Source organism: Delphinus delphis, chromosome X, assembly GCF_949987515.2.
Source record: "Delphinus delphis chromosome X, mDelDel1.2, whole genome shotgun sequence".
Classification (NCBI taxonomy): domain Eukaryota; kingdom Metazoa; phylum Chordata; class Mammalia; order Artiodactyla; family Delphinidae; genus Delphinus; species Delphinus delphis.
Genome location: NC_082704.1, coordinates 66,908,527 through 66,934,462, shown reverse-complemented (window position 1 = coordinate 66,934,462; position 25,936 = coordinate 66,908,527). Strand labels below are relative to the sequence as shown.

General features: G+C 40.0%; 1 protein-coding gene across 2 annotated transcripts in view; it reads right to left on the bottom strand.

Moving 5' to 3' along the window:
- HDAC8 (histone deacetylase 8) overlaps positions 1-25,936 on the bottom strand; it is a 241,375-nt gene that overhangs the window by 209,718 nt on the left and 5,721 nt on the right. Inside the window, exons 4-5 of one of the 2 annotated variants that reach the window (XM_060001780.1) lie at positions 25,658-25,799; positions 20,821-23,027 (exon numbers count right to left, since the gene is read on the bottom strand). In XM_060001780.1, the coding sequence (XP_059857763.1) occupies positions 22,943-23,027; positions 25,658-25,799 (227 nt within the window). In that variant the 3' untranslated portion in view covers positions 20,821-22,942. Of the gene's footprint in view, positions 1-20,820; positions 23,028-25,657; positions 25,800-25,936 lie in introns of those variants that run through there. The other variant, XM_060001779.1, reaches the window with a different exon arrangement.

The window sequence follows — 25,936 nt, the reverse complement described above, 5'->3', positions numbered from 1 at the left end:
TTGTGAGAGGGGAAGCAATAGGACTCTCTCTTCCAGGAGTTTACAGTGTGGCAGGAGAGAGAAACTATGATACAATAAGTGTAGCAGAGGTATAAAGTGCCTAGCACAGTGCTGGCTATGTAGTAGTTACTCATGGAAGAATTAATAATGGTCCTCAAAGCTGTCCACGTTTTAATGCCCAGATGTAAGTAAGTTAAGGATTTGAGATGGGGAGATTATCCAGGATTATCTGGGTATGCCCTTAATGTGATCATAAGTGTCCTTATAAAAGGGAGGCAGAGGGAGAGTTGACACAAAAGAGAAGGCCACACAGTGGAAGCAGAGTCAGAAAGAAGAAGCTGAGCTGCTGGCTTTGAAGATGGAGGAAGGGACCATGAGCGAGGAATATAGCTCTAGACACCAGGCAAGGAAACAGATTTTTCCCTTAGAGCCTCCAGAGGGAGCGTGGCCCTGCTGACATGCTGATTTTAGCTGTGTAAGACTCATTTTGGACTTCTGGCTGTCAGAACTGTAAGGGAATAAATTCCTGTTGTTTTAAGCCACTAAATGGGTGATAATGTTAGAGCAGCAATAGGAAACCAATATAGCACTTGATAAATACTTGGGAATAAGTGGATTTTTAAAAAAGTTCTGTAAAAGAGATAAAGATACAGGGATTCCCTACTGAGTAGAAGAGAGCCTAAAAGCTTTAAAAATGCTCCAAGGAGCCATGACTTGCTTTTCCCTTGACTAGGCCAGCTTGGGGATTATTTGTGCAGCTTACTGCTTGCCCACCACGGTGCTGGTAGCTGTTAGCTTCCGGTTGCCATTTTGGAAATCTACTTAGGGGGCACTTCTAGGGCCCTCAGTTGCCTGAAATGCTGTGCCCTGAAGCCCTATTACCTGAGAGTGGGAACAAAATATAGTCTCTTTTTCACTGAACTCTGATGGCAATTATAATCTGCTCTAAACTGTTGAACACTCTATTATATGCTATTTTATGTTGTTTTCTAGTTACATCACACATCTGAATCTTATCTGTTCAATTACGTAAGATCCTTAAGGGCAGGGATCATGATTTTTACATATATTTAGTTCTTCCATGATACTAGACACTTCAGAGTGACTCAGGTAATACTTACGTATTGCTGATAATCAAGAAACTGGGTAGGGAAGACTGTTATTTTATGCTTCATTTTCTAGACCACAACCAGCAAGCTGACTCAGTTTATCTATCGATCTGCCTATCTATCTATCTATCCATCCATCCAACATTGATTATTTTCTTACCATGGGCCAGGCATATACTTGGTACATTCAGTGGATACAGAAGTAACACTTGGTTTCTGTTATTGAAGGCTTAGATGTCAAAGACTGCTAAACTAACACATTATAACACGATATGCTAGAGGCAAAAACAAAATACCATTAAAACAGAGGCAAGAGCAATTAATTCTGTCTATGGGAGTCGGGAAGAACCCCAGGAAGGTGACAATTAAGCTGTGTCTTGAAGGAGAAGTAGTTTTCCAGGAAGAGAAGAGGTGTGTAGGACATTCTAGACAGAGGGAGCACATAGGAAGGCACAGAGGAGTTGTGAAAAAAAAAGAACTGGCTAGAGCAGGGAGTGGTAGGTGATGAGGCTAGAAAGATAGGCTAAGGCCGGACTTTTAAAGCCATCCTGGCAAGTGTCTGGACTTGTGTTTTATATATGAAGGGTAACCAATGTCTTTGATTTCTATTTCATGTGAAAAGCACCCACAATAGAACGTCTGTACTGCAGAGAGGATGTTTTAACTGTGGATTGCTATATAAAATCTATATTATTTAAACGAGTAAAACAATGATCAGAATTCTGAGTCTGAGGAATCTCTGAGTTAATCCCTCTGTTTCTTTATCCATTTTTTCCACTGAACAGAAAAATAGAAGGTTGATTATTCAGAAAAAAATTTCTTTTCTGGTCACTAAAATATATAACAAGTCTACTATAAACCCCAGAAGCTCTGCTTCTTCCTCTTTTTTAAAAAAACAAAAACAGCTTTAGTGAGCTATATATCACATGCCATACAATTTACCCATTGAATGGCTTTTAGTATGTTCACCTCACCACAATCAATTTTAGAACATTTTTATCACTCGAAAAAGAAACCCTGTACTCATTAGCAGTCACTGCTCCTCATTTTTCTTGAAAGCTCCTGGGCCCTGGCAACCACTAATCTACATTCTGTCTCTATAGATGTACCTACTCTGAATATTTCATACAAATGGAGTATAAAATATGTGGTCTTTTGTGACTAGCTTCATTAACTTGGCATAATGTTTTCAGTTTCATCCATACTTAGCATAATGTTTTCAAGTTTCATCCATATTTTACCCTCTATCAGTACTTCCTTTCTTTTTATTGTCAAACAATATCCCATTGTATGGATATACCACATTTTACATTTATCAGTTAATGGACATTTGATTTTTCCCTACCTTTTGGCTATAGTGAATAATGCTGCAATGAACATTAGCATACAAATTCTTGTGTGGACATACATTTTCAATTCTCTTGGGTATATACTTAGGAGTAGAAGTTCTGGGTCACATATTTTAATTCTATGTTTAACTATGAGGAACTGCCAAACTGTCTTCCAAAATGGCTGTACCGTTTTAGAGTCCTACTAGCAGTGTATAAGGGCTCTAATTTCTTTATATCCTCTTGAATACCTTCTATTGTTCATCTTTTTGATGACAGCCATTCTAGTGGGTATGAAGTGGTATCTCATTGCAGATTTGACTTGCATTTCCCTAATGACTAATGATGTTGAACATCTTTTAATGTCTTTATTGGCCATTTGTACATCTTCTTTGAAGAATTGTCTATTCAAATCCTTTGCATGTTTTTCATTTGGGTTATTGGTCTTTTTATTGCTAAGTTGTAAGAGTTTTATGTATATTTTGGATACAAGATTCTTATCAGATATGTGATTTGCAAATATTTTGTTACATTCTATAGGTTGTCGTTCTACTTACTTGCAGATATCATTTGCAGCACAAATGTTTTTAATTTTAATGAAGTCCAGTTCATTTTTTCTTTTGTCACTCGTGCTTTTGGTGTTGTATCTAAGAAACCACTGCCTAACCCAAGGTCACAAAGATTTACTCCTAAGTTTTCTTCAAAGAGTTTTATGTCTTACATTTAGGTCTTTGATCTATTTTGAGTTATTTTTTCTATATGGTGTGAAGCAAAGCTCCAAATTCATTCTTTTTCATGTGGTTATCCAGTTATCCCAGGACCATTTGCTGAAGAGACTATTCTTTCCCCATCATATGGTCTTGGTATCCTTGTCCAAAACTGACCATGGATGTATGTGTTTATTTCTCAACTCTCAATTCTATTCTTTTACCTATATGCCTTTCCTTATGCCAGTAACAGACTGTTTTGATTATTGTAGCTTTGTAGAAAATTTTGAAATTGGGAAGTGTGAGTCCTCCAACTCTTATTTTAGAATTGTTTTGGCTATTCTGGGTCCCTTGCAATTCCATATGAATTTTAGGGTCATCGTGTAAATTTCTGTAAAAAAGCCCAGGCCCAGATGGTTTCACCAGTGAATTCTACCAAATATTTAAGGAATAAATAATACCAATTACCTGTAATGTTTTCCAGAAAATAGAAGCAGAGGGAACAGTTCTCAACTCATTTTATGAGGCTAGTATGACATCTGGTATACAGAAAATCCTAAGGATTCTACTAAAAACCGTTAAAAGTAATAAATGAGTTTTAGCAAGACTGCAGGATACAAGATCGAAATACAAAAATCAATTGTATCTCTATGCCATAACAATGACCAATACAAAGACGGAATTAAGAAAATTCTACTTATATATTATAGCATCAAAAAGAATAAACATCTATGAATAAATTTAACAAAAGAAGGGCAAGAAAAATATATTTGTATTTGGAAAATAATGTATACTGAAAACTACAAAAACATTATTGAGAGAAATTAAAGAATATCTAAAGAAGTGGAAAGAAGTTATGATTCTTGAAATGTACATTTTCAAGAGGCCTGTCCTAGTAGAGCTAGAGATGGTAGTTTCAGAACTTGAAATATGCTGATTGTTACGTGAAGGATGAAGGAAACAGCTGAGGGCTTCCCTGGTGGCGCAGTGGTTGAGAGCCCGCCTGCCGATGCAGGGGACATGGGTTCGTGCCCTGGTCTGGGAAGATCCCACATGCCGTGGAGCGGCTAGGCCCGTGAGCCATGGCTGCTGAGCCTGCGCGTCCGGAGGCTGTGCTCCGCAACTGGAGAGGCCACAACAGTGAGAGGCCCACGTACCGCAAAAAAAAAAAAAAAAAAAAAAAAAAAAAAAAAAAAAAAAAGAAAACAGCTGATGCTTTTTTTGGATGTGGGGAGATGCCCTTTAGAAATTTATTTATTTCATATATTTTGGGTGTTTAACTGCAATTTGCTAGAAGTTCTGAAAAGTTTTTACAATTTTGTCCATTTTCTACAGTGCTGCAGTTGTTGGAACTTCTGCAAATTTCCATGGTTGTTGGTAATTCAGGACAAGGGCAGTCTTTCTAGCTGTAACTTTGGCATTTAAGGGCACCCCCACCAAAGCCTATAGCCTTTATGATCCAGCACAAATCAACTTTGTGCTTAACAAAGTTGCATTCTTACTTTCAAATAAGGTACTTTTCCCCTTATTTCCAGTACTTGCTAATCAAACCTCTTAATCATTCCAGGAATGTGCCATTGGTGCTTCTATTGTTGCTTCATTAAATGATGCTATCTGTACTGTCATGGATGATTTCTATGTTTAAGAGCTGAAATGTTTATAGGAGATCAGCAGGAGAGAAAAATTAAACTAACTGGTCAGAGGTGAGAGGTACACCAGAGATGGAAAGCAAGGTGGCTATCGCAGAAATCAAAACTGGCCAAAAATTTTAAGTGTTTTTTTCCTTTTTATATCTCTTGCCCATCTAATTCTAATCCTCTCTTGGTATTAGCATGTCTCTCCTTCTCTCTAGACAGTACTCATAATCCTGCTTTTATGCCTTGACCCACCTGTAAACCTACACAGGTCATATGGTATTACGAAAAATCAGGAAAATAAAATTCTTGAAATCTGTTCTTTATGTTGGTACACAGACTATGTATTGTAAAATATACATATTTTACAAATAGTATTACTAAAGTAAACCTGTGGCAGACACACTTCTAAAAAGTTATGTGATAACTGACTCTGCAAATCAAATCTTGAATTCACCAGAGGAGTTAATTTAAGGAACTCAGTGGATGAATTCTGTCATAGTGAAGGCTCCTTCTATAAAATGAATTCTCCATCCAACCTCTGTATCTATCCATTTGGCAACACGCATGTTTTTATTCCCTGAGTTTTCTTAAATTGGAGCACACCTATACTTGGATCTTTAAGACAGTGCTGAAATCACTATTAGAACACAGCTTTCTTTTCCTCTCTGCTGAGTATAATGATCTAGGGAAGGAAAAGTGAACCAACAAATCCTAGCTTGTGTCATTATAGCTTATGACTGGTTAACATATATACTTTTTTTTTAAAAAATAAATTTATTTATTTATTTATTTTATTTTTGGCTGCATTGGGTCTTTGTTGCTGTGAACGGGCTTTCTCTAGTTGCAGCGAGCGGGGGCTACTCTTCATTGCGGTGCGCAGGCTTCTCATTGTGGTGGCTTCTCTCGTTGCGGAGCACGGGCTCTAGGTGTGCGGGCTTCAGTAGTTGTGGCACATGGGCTCAGTAGTTCTGGCTCGTGGGCTCTAGAACACAGGCTCAGTAGTTGTGGTGCACGGGCTTAGTTGCTCTGTGGCACGGGGATCTTCCCAGACCAGGGCTCAAACCCATGTCCCCTGCATTGGCAGGCGGATTCTTAACCACTGTACCACCAGGGAAGCCCTGGTTAACATATAATAGGGTATTTCCATGCCTAATGTCCAAGCCTCGTCAGGTCTTCTGTGGGCTCCCTTTTCTAACACCCTGTTTACTACCCCTGCGGCCAGTTCATGTCACTGTCTCTTGTGAGAATTGACTCAATGACTTTTACAGATCAAGAGTTTCTGTATTTATTTATAATACCATTGTTTCCTCTGTCAAAGAGGGAGACTGAAAAACCAGAAATCTTCTGTAATTTGATTTCATAGTTACGTCCAGCAAGTCCTTTTAGAGATTTACATGTTCCAATGATAGAAACTGAGGTAGGACCTTGTGTCTCTCTGCTTCAGTTTTTTGACTTATCAAAAAGTTCCTACCATACCCCACCTCCTTGACAGAAATGTTATCATGATAAGTTTAAATAAAGGCATGCATAAAAAATCCAAAGTACTGTCCTAATTATCTAACTCACAATTTTTCTCTCATTAAGACCCCAATTTTAATTTGACAGAGCTAAATAAATCAGCTTTATGCACACCTGCTTCTTTCCACATAAAAAACACACACAAAATACATGCACCTGATTGTGGGAAACCAGAAATTAGTCCCACATGACGGATTTTCTTTTAACCACCCACTTTACATTTATAGTCCACTTTAAGGGCTCTGTGCCTGGAGTTGGCAGCTCTAAGAACAGTGAGATCAGTTTGTCTACAGTTGTTCCCAACCTTTTTTGGCTCTGGTACACCTACACTTGCTTCCAAAAATATACCCCCCAGTCTGGTGCTCAATGGAATGAAAATCTTTCCTGAGCTAATAGAATATAAAACAGAAAAGGCAATGGACATAGTTCTGCATTTTAGAGTACTCATAACAACACAGTGAGGCAAACCCGTGCAAATGACGCAATTGACCCTGCATCAAGAGAAACAGAGCTTTGGGCTGTTCTTTCAAAGGTGGTAAAGATTTACACTTCTCAGTCTGCATCTCCCAGCTTGGCCTTCCTTGCTTTTGAAGAGATGGTCAGCCAAGGTAAATGGTGCGGCCAATAGCACTGGAATCAGCGGAAACTAACTGGTTTGTACAAGGACAAAAATCATGGTCTTGGTCCTATTAGCACTATGTTCTAAATGCCTGAGCTAACTAGCCACTGATATTGCCTGTGAGAAAACCAACCTTCATCAGAAACAGAAATGTACTGGAGTACTAACACATAAATTAATAGCTCAGTCTCCAGGACTTGAATTCAACATGAAGCCTATTCCAAAGTTGCCATTTAATATGGTGGAAAAACCCCTATTTACCTGAACAATTTTCAAAGTTTCACAATTTGTATTATTCCCCCCAATAATTAACTTTATTTCAAGTAAAAGGCTTGAATTCCAACTATTTACACCACATTTCCTAAAATTAGCATGCATTTCTGAGAAATTTTTACTAGACATTGATATTATTTATATGAAATAAGCCTTGAAAGGCAAGTCTCTAAAGTTAATTGGGGCACCTTCTTTACAGGTATCTATTTCTCCTATAGGAAATTCACAGGTAGGAATTCCTGGTCAAGGCATTAATAAGAGCTTAACAACCTTTAAGATACCTCCTAATGGAAACTATAATAATCTCTTAAAGAAGTTTTGTTAGTTGTCTGGAATAAAGTCCATAATTACCCCTTGACTCAATCCACCTTGTATGATCTATAATTACTGTTATATTAAAGTACATCAGGCAAGATTAGTGATTTCAACTCCTCTCTGCTTATACCTTACCCTGATTTGCCCCCAGTCTCCAGAAGAGCTTAAAGAGCCATTTTTTACTAAATTCCAAAGACAAGATATAAAAGGCATGGGGAAAAAAAAGTTTCTCAGAAGAAAAATCCACTGAATTCTAGTAAAGACCAGCTAGGAAGTGAATGTCGCTTACTAGCATTCCAACTAAATTTAGTGGTATCGATTGTATACGAATGTGTGTGGGTCGCACATATGGTCACCTTATTTTTGATAAAGGAGGCAAGAATATACGATGGAGAAAAGACAGCCTCTTCAATAAGTGGTGCTGGGAAAACTGGACAGCTACATGTAAAATAATGAAATTAGAACACTCCCTAACACCATACACAAAAATAAAATCAAAATGGATTAAAGACCTAAATGTAAGGCCAGACACTATAAAACTCTCAGAGGAAAACATAGGCAGAACACTCTATGACATAAATCACAGCAAGATCCTTTTTGACCCATCTCCTAGAGAAGTGGAAATAAAAACAAAAATAAACAAATGGGACCTAATGAAACTTCAAAGCTTTTGCACAGCAAAGAAAACCATAAAGAAGACCAAAAGACAGCCCTCAGAATGGGAGAAAATATTTTCAAATGAAACAACTGACAAAGGATTAATCTCCAAAATTTACAAGCAGCTCATGCAGCTCAATATCAAAAAAATGAACCACCCAGTCCAAAAATGGGCAGAAGACCTAAATAGACATTTCTCCAAAGAAGATATATAGACTGCCAACAAACACATGAAAGGATGCTCAACATCATTAATCATTAGAGAAATGCAAATCAAAACTACAATGAGATATCATCTCACACCAGTCGGAATGGCCATCATCAAAAAATCAAGAAACAATAAATGCTAGAGGGGGTGTGGAGAAAAGGGAACACTCTTGCACTGCTGGTGGGAATGTGAATTGGTACAGCCACTATGGAGAACAGTATGGAGGTTCCTTAAAAAATTACAAATGGAACTACCATACAACCCAGCAATCCCACTACTGGGCATATACCCTGAGAAAACCATAATTCAAAAAGAGTCATGTACCAAAATGTTCATTGCAGTTCTATTTACAACAGCCAGGACATGGAAGCAACCTAAGTGTCCATAATCGGATGAATGGATAAAGAAGATGTAGCACGTATATACAATGGAATATTACTCAGCTATAAAAGGAAAGAAAATTGAGTTATTTGAGGTGAGGTGGATGGACCTAGAGTCTGTAATACAGAGTGAAGTAAGTCAGAAAGAGTAAAATAAATACCGTATGCTAACACATATATATGAAATCTAAAAAAAAATTGGTCCTGAAGAACCTAGGGGCAGGACAGGAATAAAGACGCAGACGTAGAGAATGGACTTGAGGACACGGGGAGGAGGAAGGGTAAGTTGGGACAAAGTGAGAGAGTGGCATGGACATATATACGCTACCAAATGTAAAACAGATAACTAGTGGGAAGCAGCTGCATAGCACAGGGAGATCAGCTCGGTGCATTGTGACCACCTAGAGCGGGGGATAGGGAGGGTGGGAGGGAGATGCAAGAGGGAGGAGATATGGGGATATATGTATATGTATAGCTGATTCACTTTGTTATACAGCAGAAACTAACACACCATTGTAAAACAATTATACTCCAGTAAAGATGTCAAAAAGAAAAAAAGAATGTGTGTGGGTAGTTGGATTAAATATTTGAAAATACGTTGAAAAAAGAAAAAGAAAGTTGAGTTTTATCTTAGTGATAATACAGTTCGTATTAAAGACAGGTTGGGGTAGAAAATTAAATGAAGGTAAAACTGTAGAATCACACGTGGCTCTATCCAACTCTCATTCCTTCTTCTCTTCTTCCACAGAATTCTTGGTTCTTATATTTAAACAGCAAAACTGAGGAAACAAAGACTCTCACTACAATTCAGACATTAGAAAAAACAGAAAGTCAGACCAATTAATTCTATAGATACACATTTTGAATTTGCACCTTCAATTTTCATTTAAGTTTTCTGAGAAAAGATGATACCAGCACGGGTTTGGTGACTATGGACAATAAATTGCAAGGCTTACTCAAAGTGCACACTGTTGTAGAAAAATTCACCAATGCTGTAGATACTTGCCCTGCTCTAGCAAGGACCAGCTTCAGGAACTGTTCAGATTTATTATAAAAACAGGTACTGGGAAGAACAATAAAGAAAGGTTGTATGTCTCAGACTATTTGAAATGATTCCATTAAATAGACTGAAAAACACATTAAAATACCTAAAATAGACTGAAAAAGGCATACTACTGAATATTATGACTAGCACTTCTCAAAACCGTCCAGGTCATCAAAAACAAGGAAAGCCTGAGAAAATGTCACAGCCCAGAGGAGCTTAAGGAGACATGACAACTAAATGTAACATAGTATCATTACACGTGGATGGGATCCTGGGACAGAAAAACAGTATTAGGTGAAGTCTGAATAAACTATGAACTATATCAATATTGGTTCATTAATTTTAACAAATGTATTATATTCATGTAAGATGTTAATAATAGGAGAAACTGGGTATGGGATACATTGGGACTCTCTGTACTATCTGCTCAATTTTTCTGTAAATGAAAAACTATTCTTAAAAAATAAAGTTTATTAAAAGTGGGTTCTATTTCTCAGGCTATTTGAAATGATTACACTAGTGAAAAAGATCTAATACTTGAGGGCCTAGCTCACGGGCCTGGATCAAGGGCACTCAGAGACTTCAGCCATCAGATAAGAACAGGACAAGGACTCCATACCCCCATAGTAATCCAGCTCAGAAAGCCGCAAATCCAGGCACCCAAAATCCCTTCAGAGAATTTCAGTGGGAACAGTTGATAATTAAGATAATAAGCAAAGCCTATTTAACTTTCTTCATCCCAAACAACCCTACATCTTGAAAACACATTGTAGGCAGCAGGTTTCAAAAGCAGTGAAATCCCCATTTGCAGAAGTCAAACTAACAATTGGGGGGGTGGGGTGGGGGACAAGCCATCCCTGGTGACTTGCATCCTCCATCAGCTGCCAGCCCCTCCTGATGGAGAGAGGAGCTGGTATGGGAGCAGAGGCAGCCTGGGCCTTTAGCAACTCCTACCTCAGGCACTACGATGTTGATGTTGTCTAACACTATCGCTTACACAGACAAAGCACCCAAACTCCAAGTCAGACTCTTGCCCTCCTCTTGCCTAAGGATTCAGTAAGCACCAAGGACCATGGGAGCTCTATTCGTCAGTCAGGTTATGAACGCTGAAGGATAGTTTCTTAATGGAAATACTGACCATGGTTAATTAGTAAAACACAAATTTCAAGGTGAAAATCTCTTGATTCTATATATTCATTCTTTCATTCAAAGTATATATATTTATTAAAGAAGTATTATGAGCCAGATACTGGGCTCATGAAAGAAATTAGCTCAAGAGAACACTCTGAACTGATGAAACAGTTTAGATGAACATCAGATCAATAAATATAAATGTGGATGACGTTAATAGAATCTCATCAAGCAGAGAACATTCTTGATTTACCCTCGCACGCCCTCTATTGGTCTCTTCGTTAAAATGCAAAGCTTATATAACCCACAGTTTGGTAGGTCATGTTCAATATGCTGGAAATCTGACGTGCTGACTACTCATTGGACTTCGTGAACACTCAGACCTCTGACTGCTGTGTGGAATCTCCTCTCTCTCCTTCTCTCTCTCTCCCCGCTCCCTCTCTCTCTCCCTCTCCCTCTCTCTAATTTCATAATACCTGTTACGATACTACCATTGATTCATTCAACCAATATCTATTGAAGTCCTACCTTGAGAAGGCACTAACTCATCTTTCCAATTTAAATAACTTTATTCTTTATTTTTCAAACATATTGACATTCCATAAGTCAACTGGTAGTACCAGGAGAGACACTCCCCCAAAGGGTTGGGAATCAATGTTTCCCACTCATCTCTCTCTGCCCATCCATTCCAACTTTCATACTCGATCATTCACCCAATGAAAATTTTTTAAGTTTTCTATGTGCCAGGTAGAGTTCTAGGCAGTGAAGCTACAGTAATAAACAAAATCAAATAAAAATCCCTACCCCCTATGAAGTTTATATTCTAGTGGGAAGGGGTGTAAGGCATGAAATAAATAATGAATAAGTAAATTAAATAATTTTTTAGACAATCAATAGTATGGAGAACAATAGAACAGGGAAAGGGCAATGGGAGGCTTTTCTGCAGTGCAAATTTAAAAACGTGGTCAGGGAAGGCCTTACTGAGAAAGTGATATTTGAGCAAAGACTTGAAGGAGGTAAAGGGTCATTAATTGGGAGAAGGATATTTCAGGCAGTGAGAACAGGAAGGGCAAAGGCCTGGAGGTGGGAACATGCCTGGTATGTTCAAGGGAAAAGAGGAGTCCAGTGGCCAGATAATAGCGAGGAAAAGAACAGTAGTTCTACAGGGGGGGAAGGAGAAATAGGGGGAATGCACAGGGCTTTGTAGGCCGCGGTAGGCACTTTGGCTTTTACTCAGTGAAACAGGGAGCCAAGGCAGTGTTTTGAACAGAGGAGTAATAGGATCTGACTTCTGTTTTAATAGGATCACTATGTCCGCTGTGTGGAGAATAGACCTAACAGGGGCAAGGCCAGAAGCAGGAACACTAGTTGGGAGGTGGTTGCAATAATCCGAGAGAGATGAACTAGGGTTATAGTGCTGGAGGCAGTGAGAAGTGGTCAGATTCTGGATATATTTTAAAGATGGAGTTGGGATTTTTTACAGACTGAACGTGGGGTGTGAAAGAAAAGGAGTCAAGGATGATTCCAACATGTTTGGTTTCAACAACTGGAAGAGTAGGGCTGCCATATGAGGGGGGATTAGGAGTTAGCTTTTGGACATATATTAAGTTTGGGATGTCAACCACACACCCACCAATCAATTTACTCTCTACCATCTCCTACCTAGCTATCCATTTACTCACTCAGATTTCTCTATGTCACAAATCCCTTGACATCTCTGTATGTCTTTCGGTGTGCCACTTCCAATTTTACTAACAATACTGCCTCCTACTTTGGCAAAAAACTGGGTATTTTTGATGTCTCCCTTCACCTTACCCCCAAGAGCTAACTGATCACCAAGTTCTGTCAGTTATGCCTCTAAAATCACTCTCAAGTGCTCTTCTTCCTTTTCACATCCACTGTCACCACCTTTGTTCATACTTTCAAGATCTCTCCCCTGGTTTTTGAGCATAGCAATTTGATCTTTTCCTTTACTAGTGAGACTGGGTAGACAGGTCCAGTGGATCTGGGGTCAGGAGGTGGAGGCAAGGGGCAGGGCATAAGTAAGAGGGTCATTTACTCCCTTCCCTGGTACCTAGACCTGAAAGCGAATGCCAGAATTACATTTAAGAGAGAATGCTAGGGCTTCCCTGGTGGCGCAGTGGTTGAGAATCGGCCTGCCAATGCAGGGGACAAGGGTTTGAGCCCTGGTCCAGGAAGATCCCACATGCCACAGAGCAACTAAGCCCGTGCGCCACTACTACTGAAGCCCGCGCACCTAGAGCCCATGCTCCGCAACAAGAGAAGCCACTGCAAAGAGAAGTCTGTGCACCGCAACGAAGAGTAGCCCCCCCCACCCCGCCGCAACTAGAGATAGCCCGCGTGCAGCAACAAAGACCCAACACAGCCAAAAGTAAATAAATTTAAAAAAAAGAGAGAGAATGCTGAGGTTGAGCTGGGAAAGCATACCTATAATAAGATTATGAGATCAAGGTTGCTTTGAGTGCCCCCCCGCAAATACTTCCTGATCAACAACCTTCCAGTGAATCAGACAGTGGGCCAACCATGATGCCACTGGAAAGCTAACACCTCTTTCATGATGAAACTGGTCTCTCAGCCTTAGATTGCTGGAGATAATTGCAGGGTACAAGGTAGACAAGTGCATCGGGGAGTAGCAAGACTGGATGAGTGATCATGGAGTGAGAAGGGCATGAAGTTCTATGGGCTGCTGATGTAGGAGGTGTGTGGGCGGATGACTGAATTTCACTTCAAAGGTTTCCAGGTAAGAGTCCTTCAATTTCTGCCATGGCAGATGTGGCTGTGCCAAAAGGAAATCACACCTGAATGATCCAGTTAGTGTAATTCATATATGGCAAACACTTTCTGGTGCTTAGTATGGGCCAAGTATTAGTCTATGTACTTTACACACATTAGTTCGTGTAATACAACTGCTTTGTGAGATAGGTACTATTATTACCTCCATTTTATAGGTGAGGAAATCAAGGAACAGAGTTTAAGCAGGTTGTTCAAGATCACATAGGAAGCGGCAGTGCTGGGATTCAAACCCAGGCAGTGTGACTTGAGTCCCTGCTCTTACCCCCTCTGCCATGTTGTATGGTGAAAGCTAACAGAATGTGCCCTTGGGTGGTCCATACTTGGGTAGTCAAGATATTGACCAGACTCAGGGATGTCAGTGGTTCTAGCAAATAGCCAGGGTGAGAGTAGGCTGGAAATAATTAATGCCATGAAGGGAAGAGGTCTGGATGGAGGGGTACAGTGGATTAGAAATGAATTCTGAGGAGGCTGGAGGTGGAGAACCAATCGTATTATGTATCAGAGGTGTAGCAGTACTGCTGCTCCGCCAGGACCTGGTCAATCCATATGGCCTGGAAGGTTGTCTGCTGGTAGTGGTATGGTGGAGAGGTAAATGTGGGGGAGGAGGACTTTGAATGGCATTCTCCAAAACTAGTATATGAACTGGAGGCTGTGGTTGGAGAGCAGATGGCTATGGAACTTGTGAAAGTGGAAGGCCTTTTAGATGCATGGGCAGCAATGGCTGGGAAAGAGGGATCCACCACTAAGAAGGCGTTACAGATGTGGGAGGAGGAAAAATCTGCACTGAAGTTCATTGGAATGATATCCCAAGGACCTGAAGGTTACCTTGGTGTGTCTTTGTCTCAACTGTAGGATCACAGAGGTATACCAGAGGTTAGGTCAGATATGGGGCAACTAGAAGAACCCTTAGTCCAGGAGTTCTCAAACTGTGTTGTGCATCAGAATCACCTTAGGGAGACACTGGTTAAAACAAAAAAAAAGAATATTCTTGGGCTTTACCCCTAGTGGGTCTGATTTAGGAATCTTCATTTTAGAATTAAGATGCAGGTGGGCTGCAGGCCACATTACGAAACACACTCCATGAGATTATATGCAAGTCTGAATAGGCTATGTTGGCCCACTGGAGGGGTGCCCTTGGGCACAGGCAACCCCCGATCCTAACAGAATGGGGCATCTTGGAACAACATAAACCTCTGGGCTGCCCCAGGATGGACCTGGATCTTTATGTTCTACACTTGCTGCCCCGGCTCCTCTGCGCTATAACAATTTGAGCTCATGATCACAAACTGCTTGTCCCTCTCAAAGGAAGTGTCTCCCTATCTTGAAGGTGGCCTTGAAGAGCTCTCATTCCCACTTGGGGTAATTGGCCTTGTTTAGGGCCAGCTTAGGTCCAGAGATCAAAAGTACCTAGGTCCTCCTGTGACAGGACAATACTCCCCACCCATCACCCCCTCCTCACCCACACCCCTGTACCTGGATGTTGAAGGCATTAGTCAGTGGTATAGACCAGGGCTGGGGTAGAAGGCCTTCAGCTACGGGAAGGTCATTTTTGTGTCTGGGGACCAAATTCACTTCTCCTTAAGAGAAAGGATACTGGGGAAGTGAAGATGCAGAGGTAGTAGATGAATTGTGGGCAGTATCAAGGGGTTGCTGACGTCTTCAATCATTTTAGAAAAATGTACATCTTATCCAGCACTATGTAAACTCTGCCCAGAAATATCACTTTCACACTTTGGGGCTTGGCCTGGGGATAGTGCTACTGTAATCATTCAACTACCACGCAGCTCAGACATTCTGTGACATCTCATTAAGTGAATTTATCAAAATATTGCCCAGGTAAATATTCTAGGAGGTGGTGTGTAATCTCATTTGCTGGAAGCAAGTGGGGACACTGCACAGGAATCCTCCATTCATTACCTTTCTTGATCCAGATGAGGTTGTAGGTGCCCCTAGGGGATACATAACCCTGTGAAGGCCAGAGCCTTATGGAATTGAGCTAGAAGGTTCTGGGGTAACAGAAAGGATTTTGAATAGTGATTACACTGAGGACAGAATAATCTTGACAAGAAGAACTCCCTGCTTTTTATTTTCAGAAAGGGTCTCAAGGTTAATGTGGAAGAGATGGAGAATCTGATGAATTCCGCTGCCAGCTGCTGTCCAGAGTTTTTATTTTATAGAAGGCCTTGATTTTAGATTCAGAGAGCACCTGCTCCTTAGGAAGAAGAAAAGTCCTGGATATCAGCACTACAGCACAGTCACCCTTGCCAATTAGGGGTGGTCCCACTGTCTCTTGGTAAGGAGTATCCTCATTTGCCTTATGAGTATGGGCTGGACCTAGTAGTGGAGGTCGAACAGTGAATTCATGTGATGTTTGGGAGGAGTAGGGGTATAGGGAAGGCTGGCAGTGAAACTTTGATAAAGCAAAGGGCCTGAGTCTTTAAGCTGATCGTGAATAGTCTACTTTCAGCCAGGAGCTTACGGGCAAAGGGGACGTGGAAGTGCAGTGGGTGACAAACAGTACCAGGGCTCACTTTAGCTGGACAGGCAGTGGGACCCCACTGGACCAGAGACTTGCCTGAGAGGCTACCTAAGACCCCCTGGGTGTAACCCAATCTGGATATAAGTGACTTTCATCAAACACTTACTATGTGCCAGGCTCTTTGCTAGGCTCTTTAATACAATGATCAGATTTAAGCCCCATCACCCTATAAGGTGGGTACTATTATTATCCCTAATTTACAACTGAGGATACTGAGGCACAGAGAGGTTTTGCAGCTGGTAACTGATGGAGCTGGAATTCCCTGTGCAACACTGAACCACTGTATTAGACTATCTTCCCTAGATCTCATCTGATCTGGGCTACTATGGGAAAGGTTTGTTTATTTTGTCTCATGATGGGTCTGTTCTGCAGGTGCCAGGATGGAATGGGTGTAAAGAGGAAGTGATAAGGACATGCGCTCCATGGCTGAAGGAGGAGTCTGCCTTGGTGCTGAGGCGACGTGGCTGACCCTGAATCCAGGTTTCCATTTTCATGCAGTCATCTATTGGTTTGGAAAGGCTGGAGGTGGGATGATGTCAGAAGAGGAGGGGGGTTCTGGCTGCTTGGTTAATGAGTTATACTGCACATACAGCACTCTGGAGAACTGGAACTGGAATGCAATCCACTGTCATTCACTCTGTGCATAAAGAGCTGGAGCTCTTGAGAACAGAGCTCTAGTAGCTTTGATCCCAACTGCTAGCTGGACGGTAACTAAGAGCTGGAGGTCTCATTCTATATTCTTCTTGTTGAGTTTGCCAAGACACAAGGCAGAGTTATATGGCTCTATCATTCACTGCCCCCAGGTGGAAGTCCCAGAAACCAATGGCATTCTAGGGCAATAATCTCTCCTCTCCTAGCAGCGAAGCAGGCAGAGGGGGCCCAGCTGGCACAGATCCCGTGTCACCAGGTGGAAGGCTGAAATGTCATGGGATAAGATGGCAAATAACAGAATTGTGGCAAGAAGAAGGGCAGGTTGAGCTAGAGATGGAAATAAGTCTTAAATGGATTATCAGAATGAGATAAAGGAAAATACTGGGAGCTGTAATGCAGAGTCAAACAGGAAGAGGTGAGGATGAGAAACAGCCAGTCAAAGTGGACAAAGAAGATGCGATCTCGGCAAATTCTGGAGGTTAGGAGTCACTGTCCCATGCTGGGTTTTAATACCTCCTAGTACATGTTTACATGGAAAGAGTGAGTCCCATTTAAGGGGATCTAGATGGGACAAGATGGCTTCTTAAGAGACTGACTACAAAAAGCAGAATCAAAGAATTCAAAGAGGCCTGTGAGCAAGTGATAGAAGTGGACAAGAGTCATTTCATGGAGAAAGTAGAGGCCATGGGGCCAGCACTCACTAGTAGGCAACCCAGATACTTCTCTGCTATACCCTCCTTGACTCCTTTTGCTCTGGCTTCAGAAGAGGTGGGTCTCCTCCTCCCAAAGCCATTCCTCCCATCCTCTCCTGCCTCCTCCGAGACTTTGCTCCATTTCTTATCCTTCTCATATTTCCGTTATTTCCCTTTCAGTCTACAAATGTTCTCAAAGCTCTTAAAACAAACCCAACAAGTCAGCCCTCAACCCTGTTTCCCTTGGCCACTGCCCTCCTCTCCTTTCTTTCTCATTTGAACTTTTGGACAGATTAATGTTCCTTTCTTGTCCATTTCTTTAGTTCCTGCTCACCCCTCAACAGTTTGTATTCCCATCACTCTCCAGAAAGTTCTCTTACCAAGGTCATTAATGACTATATTAATTGCCAAATATGACTGACACTTCAGTACTGCTCTGGATTGTTGAGAGCTCTTTTCTTCTTTAAACTCTTCTGCTCCCTTGGTATTCTATGGTCCCTTTCTATTTCGATTACCTGGCCAGTCCTGATTGCTGCTTTTCAGCTGAACTCACTGGGGCTTCTTCTTATACTTGCCCATTACAAGTTGGTATTTCCTGGGGTTCTAGGCTCTATTTTCTTTTTCTCCTCACTCTCTGCCTTTTCCCTAAGTAATCACACCCATTTTCCTGGTTTGTGCTACCATTTCATATACAGGCAACACATCTGCTTCTAGTTCCAGCTTCCACCTCCATCTCCAAGTCTCAGAATCCAATTTCCCTGGGTACTACCTCTGCTGCATACCACCACCTACTCCCGTGTACTGAGGTGGTATAATTCAGGGGTTAAGTACACAGGTTGAAGAGTTAGATTGCCTGGGTTTGACTCTCATTGCTCTGCCTTAGTTCAGGTCCTCATCACTTGTCAGCGAGAGTGCCGATACCCAATTCAGTCCCTCGACCTATAGTCTACACCTCCTTCAATCCATCCTCTATAACTACAGTCAGTTTCCTAAAACACAAATCTAACCACGTTACTACCTAACATAATATTTCAGTGCCCCCCATTTCCTACTGAAGAGTTTCTCAAAGTGTGTGCATCAGAATCACCCCTAGATTTTGAAAGTGCAGGTTCTGATGCCCCAGTCCAAACCTACCTGATCAAGATCTCTGAGAGGTCTAGAAATCTGCATTTTTCAACTGAGTGACTCCGACATACATGAAGCCCTTCATGAGCCATTTCCTACTTTTCTACCTCATCTGCTGCCATTATCTACTTTGAACCTTAACCCTCCAGCAATGTGTGTAGTTCCCCCAATCCGCCAAGCTATTTCACAGTGCTGCTTCTGCAAGGCCCTTCACCTACTTGTCTCCCCAGTACACTCCTCTCCATCCTTTGAAGTCTTCTTAACCACAACCTCCTTACTGAGAAATCTTACTTTCCTTCTGTACAGCTGTTTCTCAACCATTTTTTCATTATCATTCCCTCACCCAAGGAGCCTTTTTAGACACCTTTTTCTAATTGACCTCTCCGCGAAATTTTATATCACAGATGTACTGTACATCTGTTATGTACTGTGACCCTTTGGAAAACCATAAACTATGTAACATCTAAGTTTCTTGCCGCCCCCGCTTCCCTACCACCTGCCCCAGCAAGAATCAATTTTTGCTCCCTTGGGGGCAGTATCACTCCCATTGAGAATACACGCTCTGCAGCAGCAGAAGACACTGCTATCCAAACCGGTCTTCTTGAGGTTCACCTTTGGTTTCTCTGATAAGTCTTTTTTGATTCTCCTCCTATCTCTCTCACCACTCCTTCTCAAGACTCAACTTTGTAGGTCTTTCTTCTCTTGCCTGCCTTGTAAACACTGGCATTCCACAAGGCTCATTATTTGAGTTTTTTCCCCTGTATTATTTTACACATGCTTCCCAGGTTAGTTTGTCTATTTCCTTAATTTTAATTACCACCTATCATGCTGGCTCCCAAATCTGTATCTTCAGTGAAGATGATTCTCCTGAGCTCCAGCCTCTTGCTAGTCTAAGTATGGGCCACAAATTGGCAGCCTTTAGTATTGCCTGGGAGTTTGTTAGGAATGCAGATTCTCAGGTTCCCCCAAGACCTGAACCAGAATCTCCAATTTAATAAGATCCCTGGGTATTTTGTATGCACATTAAAGTTGAGAAGTCATAGGCTGGACCCCATTGCCGACTCTGTAATAGACATCTCTAATTAGATGCTCCATAGGCAGAGCAGTCCCCATCCCCTACTCTTCTTGGTTAAAGGTAACACAATTACTCAGTCATCTACATAAGAAATCTAGATCACTCCTTCCTTATCATTTATATCAAACTGGTTACCATTCCTACCTATTCTAGCTACTAAATGACTCCTGAATTTATTCTCTCATCTATGCTCATCACCACAGCTTTCACCTCCTTTAGGATAGATTATTATCACAGTAAAGGTCCTAACAGATTTCTCTGTCAACATTCTGGCCCCCAACACTCACCAATTTATCTACCAACTATTGCCAGAATCATATTCCTAAAATGCAAATCTGATCATGTTACCTCTTCCTGGCTAAAGATTCCTTCAGTGATTCTTTACTCTTTTAAACCAAGGTTCTTAACCAGGGATCCACACATGGGCTGTAGGAGATCCTTAGACTTTCTGAAACTATAAGGAAAAATTTGTGTATGTACATTTTTCTAGGGACAGTGTTATATAGCTTTCATCAGATTTTCGGAGGGGTCCATGACCAAAATAGGTCAAGAACCACTGACCTGAAGGATCAAGTCCAAGCTGTTCAGCTTGGCAAACAGGACCCTTCATACCTCTCCCACCTCACCTCCAGCCACTTGCCTATAGGAGCCCTTGGTTTCAGCTTTAATTATAGACCTGGAAGTGCCCTCAGCTTTCACACCTCTGTGCCTCTGCACATGCTGTTCCTGAAATAACCCCAAGGTCACATACACAACTAGTAAGTGGTGCATTCCACTCCTTCTGGACACCCCACTACCTTGTGCCTAACTCTAGCATACACCGACCATATCATGCCTCTATTGTAACAGCTTCCTACTTTGTTCCAAGCAGATTTTATTATAAAAAGTTTTATTAATAAAAGTAATATAATCATATTAGAGAAAATATATGAAAATATATAAAACAGAGAAAAGGTACATGTATATATCTGTGTGTGTATACCCACATATACATATAGTATATATATATAGTGTGTGTATGTATATATATTATATATATATATATATCATACTATCATCATCGTCACAAAGTCACTGGTATCATTTTGTTGTATTTCCTTCTAGAAATTCTTTTCATATGCAGATATTTTTTTACATATCTCTAATCAGAGTGAATATATGATGCTGTAGCTACCTGCCCTTTAAAAGCAAAGCCAACAATACACGATATGCATTTTTTCTTGTTATGCAGTTGTCCTAACCACCATTTTTAATAGTTATATAGTAGCCCATCAAGTGGATATGTTGCAGTATACTACGTAACCATCCCACTGTTGTTGAATATTTAGGTCTCCTTCCCTCCTTTCTTCTTGGCTACTATACGTGAAAGAGAAATTACCATCTTCATATACACAGCTTTTCCATATTTTGGATTGGCTTATTTCCTTAGATTACCAAGAATAATAGATGTATGAGTTAAGATCTTTCTTCCTTTGGTTCAAATTTGGTAGAAGTAAAATATATACATGTATATATAATGTTTCAATTTTTCTTCCTCTAATTATTAGCGATACTAAATATTTTTTCATGTTTGTTTACTATTTGTTTCCTCTTTTGTAAATTGTTCATGTCTTTTACTAATTTATCTGACTATTAGTGTTTTAAAAAATCAGTTAGAATAGTTAATGATTTTAACCCTTTGTTAATATTTGCTGTAACTATTTTTTTGCCTCTTTTTATTTTGGTAAAATTTTAGCTGCAAAAGTTAGAAAAAATCTCATTACTGAAATTTTGAAAACTAGAAAAACACATTAAAAAAATCATTTTAATTCTGTCACCCTAACGTAACCACTACTATCATTCCCACTAATTTTTTTTAAAAAAATGCATGTACTAAAAAAAATGCATGTATTTTACAAAGTTGTAACTGCAGTGTGCAAACAATTTTAAAACCTGTTTTATTAACCCAGAAGTATTTTTCTGAAATGCCCCATAGTCTTCATAATCATCATTTAAAATAATAGCATAATATTCCATGGAATGGATTCACCCTTTCCTTATTGCTAGATATTCATGTTATGTCTAATTTTAAAAAATAAATAACACTGGTAAATATCTTCAGGTTTCTTTTCCATATTTTGAATTATTTTCTTAGGAAACATTCTCAGAAGTAGATTACTAGATAAAAGGGCATTAATACATGCTGGCTACCAAACTGTTTTCTTAAGGGGTTGACCCAAACCACACTATTACTAGCAAACTCAGTACCATTTTTTTTCAGTTCTATTAAAGATAGGCTAGGTAAAGAGGTAAAGATAGGTAAAGATAGGCTAGATAAGTTACCTACTTATCTGCATTTCTTTGATTAGTAGTGATGAACATTGTCCCATGTTTTCCAGTTGTGCTTAAAACTCCTTTGTAAATTGTCTATTCATGTTCTTTGCCCATATTTCTTCTTATACATCATACTGTATGAATGTCTGAGAAAATGCAAACCTGTCACATTTTGTCATATTTATGTCAAATATGCCTTTCTAGTCTGTGTTTAGATTTTATTTTTGAAATGGCCATAAAAGTTATTTTGGTTTTAAAATTTTATACAAATATGTTGATCTTTTCCTTTGTTTTTCTTCTATTCTTTCCTAAGCTTAGAAAACTATTCCCCTTTAGAAGCCTGATGAATATTCATTCATTCTAGGGTTTTTTTCCTAATTTGCTTTTTTATATTTAACTCTTCAATCCAGCTGCCACATATTTTAGTTTATTACAGGAGATGAGAGTATAAATGCTACAAGCTGTCACAACATCATTTACTGAACAATCCTTTCCAATCACTTGCAACACATCCTTTATAACTGATTGAATTCTTATATGCAACAGTCTCTTTGGGGAGTATACTATAACATCATTTGTCTAATCTTATACCAGTGGTACCAGTGTTTTCATTATCACAGTTTTTTATGTTTAATATCTAATAGCATTAGTCTCTCATTACTCTTCTTTTGCAGAATTTTCTTTGAAAATCACTCTTCTTTGGCTTTCAGATGCAATTATTTGCTGTCTTACCTCTAAGAGATAAACTTCTTGAGGGCAGAATTGGTTTATTTCCTTAGAATATTGCTGGGAATAATAGTACTGGGTCAACAGGTACAAACATTTTCCCCACTCTTAACATTTCCAACGTTTTCAAAGAGTGTGCCAATTTCACTGTAATCCTGCCAGCACCTGGATATTTTGAAATAAAAGATTTCTTTTTCAAAATTGGTAGGGGAAAAATGTGCCATGCTTCAATTTCTGTATCTCTGCTTATTAGTAATGATAAAAATATGCTTGACACTATGTAGGTGCTTAATCAATGCATGTTGAATGAATAAATGGCATGTATGAACCTGTACATGTATTTGGGGATACGGGGGTTTAAACAGATATTGTGGTTATAAGAGATAAATGCCCGCTAGATGTAAGTTTGTGGGCTAAATGCCTGTATTCCATCTGCAGAGGTTCTAGAGGCGCCAAGAACGCCTTGGAATTTGGACCTGAATTGGGGCAATCTCTAGAGACTCTTGGTAATTTATATTTACCACAGGCATGTCTGTTTCCAGGTAGGATCAGCTGCAAGCTGTCTGAAACAGTTAAGATAATGGCGTGTGGGTATGCCCACGCCTGCATACAGCCCAGAGGCAGCCATAATTGGCTGGAGATAGAGTGTGCTTCCTTTGGCAGCAAAACAGTAATAAGAAGTGGCAGGTACCTGGGTATTCCACTGCAAACTGACCCAGGCCCTAGGAGGCCTTAAGTGGTGAATTTAAATATATAAGCTGCTCCAGTGCCACATGCAGAAACTAGAGCTGACTTGTAGGACTGGGCATTTCCCATGAAACCACACTACTTTTCTTTTCAACTTGCTAAGCATGAGAAGGCAGAGAAGTCCTTGGTTCAGAGAAGCTTGGTTTTGTCCCTTTTATCTATAGCTTGAAGCAGACAGGGTCATTTTTCCCTCCTAGAGATCACTGTCTTGATTTTGAATTTTTTTAATAGAGCAAAAACTAACAAAAGGCAGGTTGTTTCTCTTTGTTTTTAAGACCATGTAAAACTCATTACTAAACACAGCTTCTCTATGCTCCACCACCTCAGTTGTAGATTCTAGTAGTAAACTTACTCAAGGATTTCCTTGGTCATGAAATCTATCCATTTGATGAAAAGAATTCCATATTATTACCTTAATCTGCATATGCTGAAGTTGTGCTCAAGATTTTATTCTGAAAAATAAAGTGCTGTTTTCTCTAGACTCAAGAGCACTAGAGTATCAAGGTCATGGCAGATAGTATGAACAACTGGTGTGTGAATGATGCATTGGCAGTTCCTACCACTGCTGCTTTATTTCACTCAAATAGCACATTGATAAATTCAGTTTTTAAATTCCCTCTCCTCTGGAGGGGGGGATAAATTAGGAGTTTGGGGTTAACAGATACACACTACTATATATAGAATAGGTAAACAACAAGGACCTACTATATAGCACAGGGAACTATACTCAGCGTCTTGTAATAACCTATAATGGAAAAGAATCTGAAAAGTATAACTGAACCACTTTGCTGTACAGCTGAAACTAACACAACTTTGCAAATTAACTATACTTCAATAAAAATAAATAAATCAATAAATAAAATCCTTCTCCTCCAACATGTACTACAGCCATCTTAAGCAAGATACCAAATGCTGAATAAGGCTCAGCAGTCCCTGTCAGACACAGAGTATAGCTGTTTGAAATGTTAACATCAAACTCAGAAAGGACTTTTCCTGTAACTCCAAGTAGCACCCAATAGCTGTTGCACAAGCCCTTTCTCCTTAGGGTAACACCTCTAAGTTGCCACTTTGCTGCTTAGAGATGGCAGCATAAGCCTCTTTTTAAAAAAAATTTATTTATTTTATTTATTTATTTTTGGCTGCATTGGGTCTTTGTTGCTGTGTGCAGGCTTTCTCTAGTTGTGGCGAGTGGGGGCTACTCTTCATTGTGTTGCGCGGGCTTCTCATTGCAGTGGTTTCTCTTGTTGCGGAGCACGGGCTCTAGGCACGCAGGCTTCAGTAGTTGTGGCACATGGGCTCAGTAGTTGTGGTGCATGGGCTTAATTGCTCTGTGGCATGTGGGATCTTCCCAGACCAGGGCTTGAACCCGTGTCCCCTGCATTGGCAGGTGGACTCTTAACCACTGCGCCACCAGGGAAGCCCTAAGTCTCCTTTTTGATTCTTCAGCCTTTTGTTTTAAATCTGTTCTCATCAATTCTCCATCTATTCAAAAATCTGTTTGCCACTCCTTTCAAGAACTAGCTCCAAAATTCACCTCTTCCAAGACTTCCATGATTAACTGCTCCTTATTGCTAAATCTCTTCATCTCATACATATATTCAATTGGTACCAAAATTGATGTTGCTCCCCAATTATTCTAGTTTTAATAATGTTTCTAGAGTATAAGTTCCTTGAAGACAGGGGAATTTCCAGAAAGCTTAAAAGGAATTTAGAGATTGTCTAGATATCTAGATTAATATCCTTTGCTCTGCCCATTTTCCTGATGAAGAGACTGAGACCGAGAGAGGTTAATCTGTCCAAGTCAGTCAGCCAAGTTTGTAGAAAAAGTAGGCATAAAGCCCAGGTGTCCTGACTTTCAATAGTACACTTTCCACTATATTATGTCATCTTTTATTTTACTTGTATCTCTTCAGAAGGTGTAGTAAAGTGTCATACACACACACCCCCCACGTCTCTCAATAACTGCCAATACAATAAACATAAGAGTTTACATAAATAAGAAACTGACTCAAGGAAAGAGATAGAAAGCAGAAAGGTCATTTTCTTACTTCTTTGCATGATGCCACCCTCCAGACCAGTTGATCGCTACTTTGCACATTCCATCAATCAGGCACTGGGCAGCTGTGATTGTAGCCCCTCCTACAGCTGCTGCATAGTCAAATATTCCTTCAGTGGCTGGGCAGTCATAACCTTCAGGCAAACATCAGAAGAGCTTGTTAAAAAATAAGCTGGATAAAGAGGGGTGTGATATTATGACTTATAATAAAGAATATACAGTTAACCCTTGAACAACATGGGTTTGAACAGCGCAGGCCTACTTACAGGTG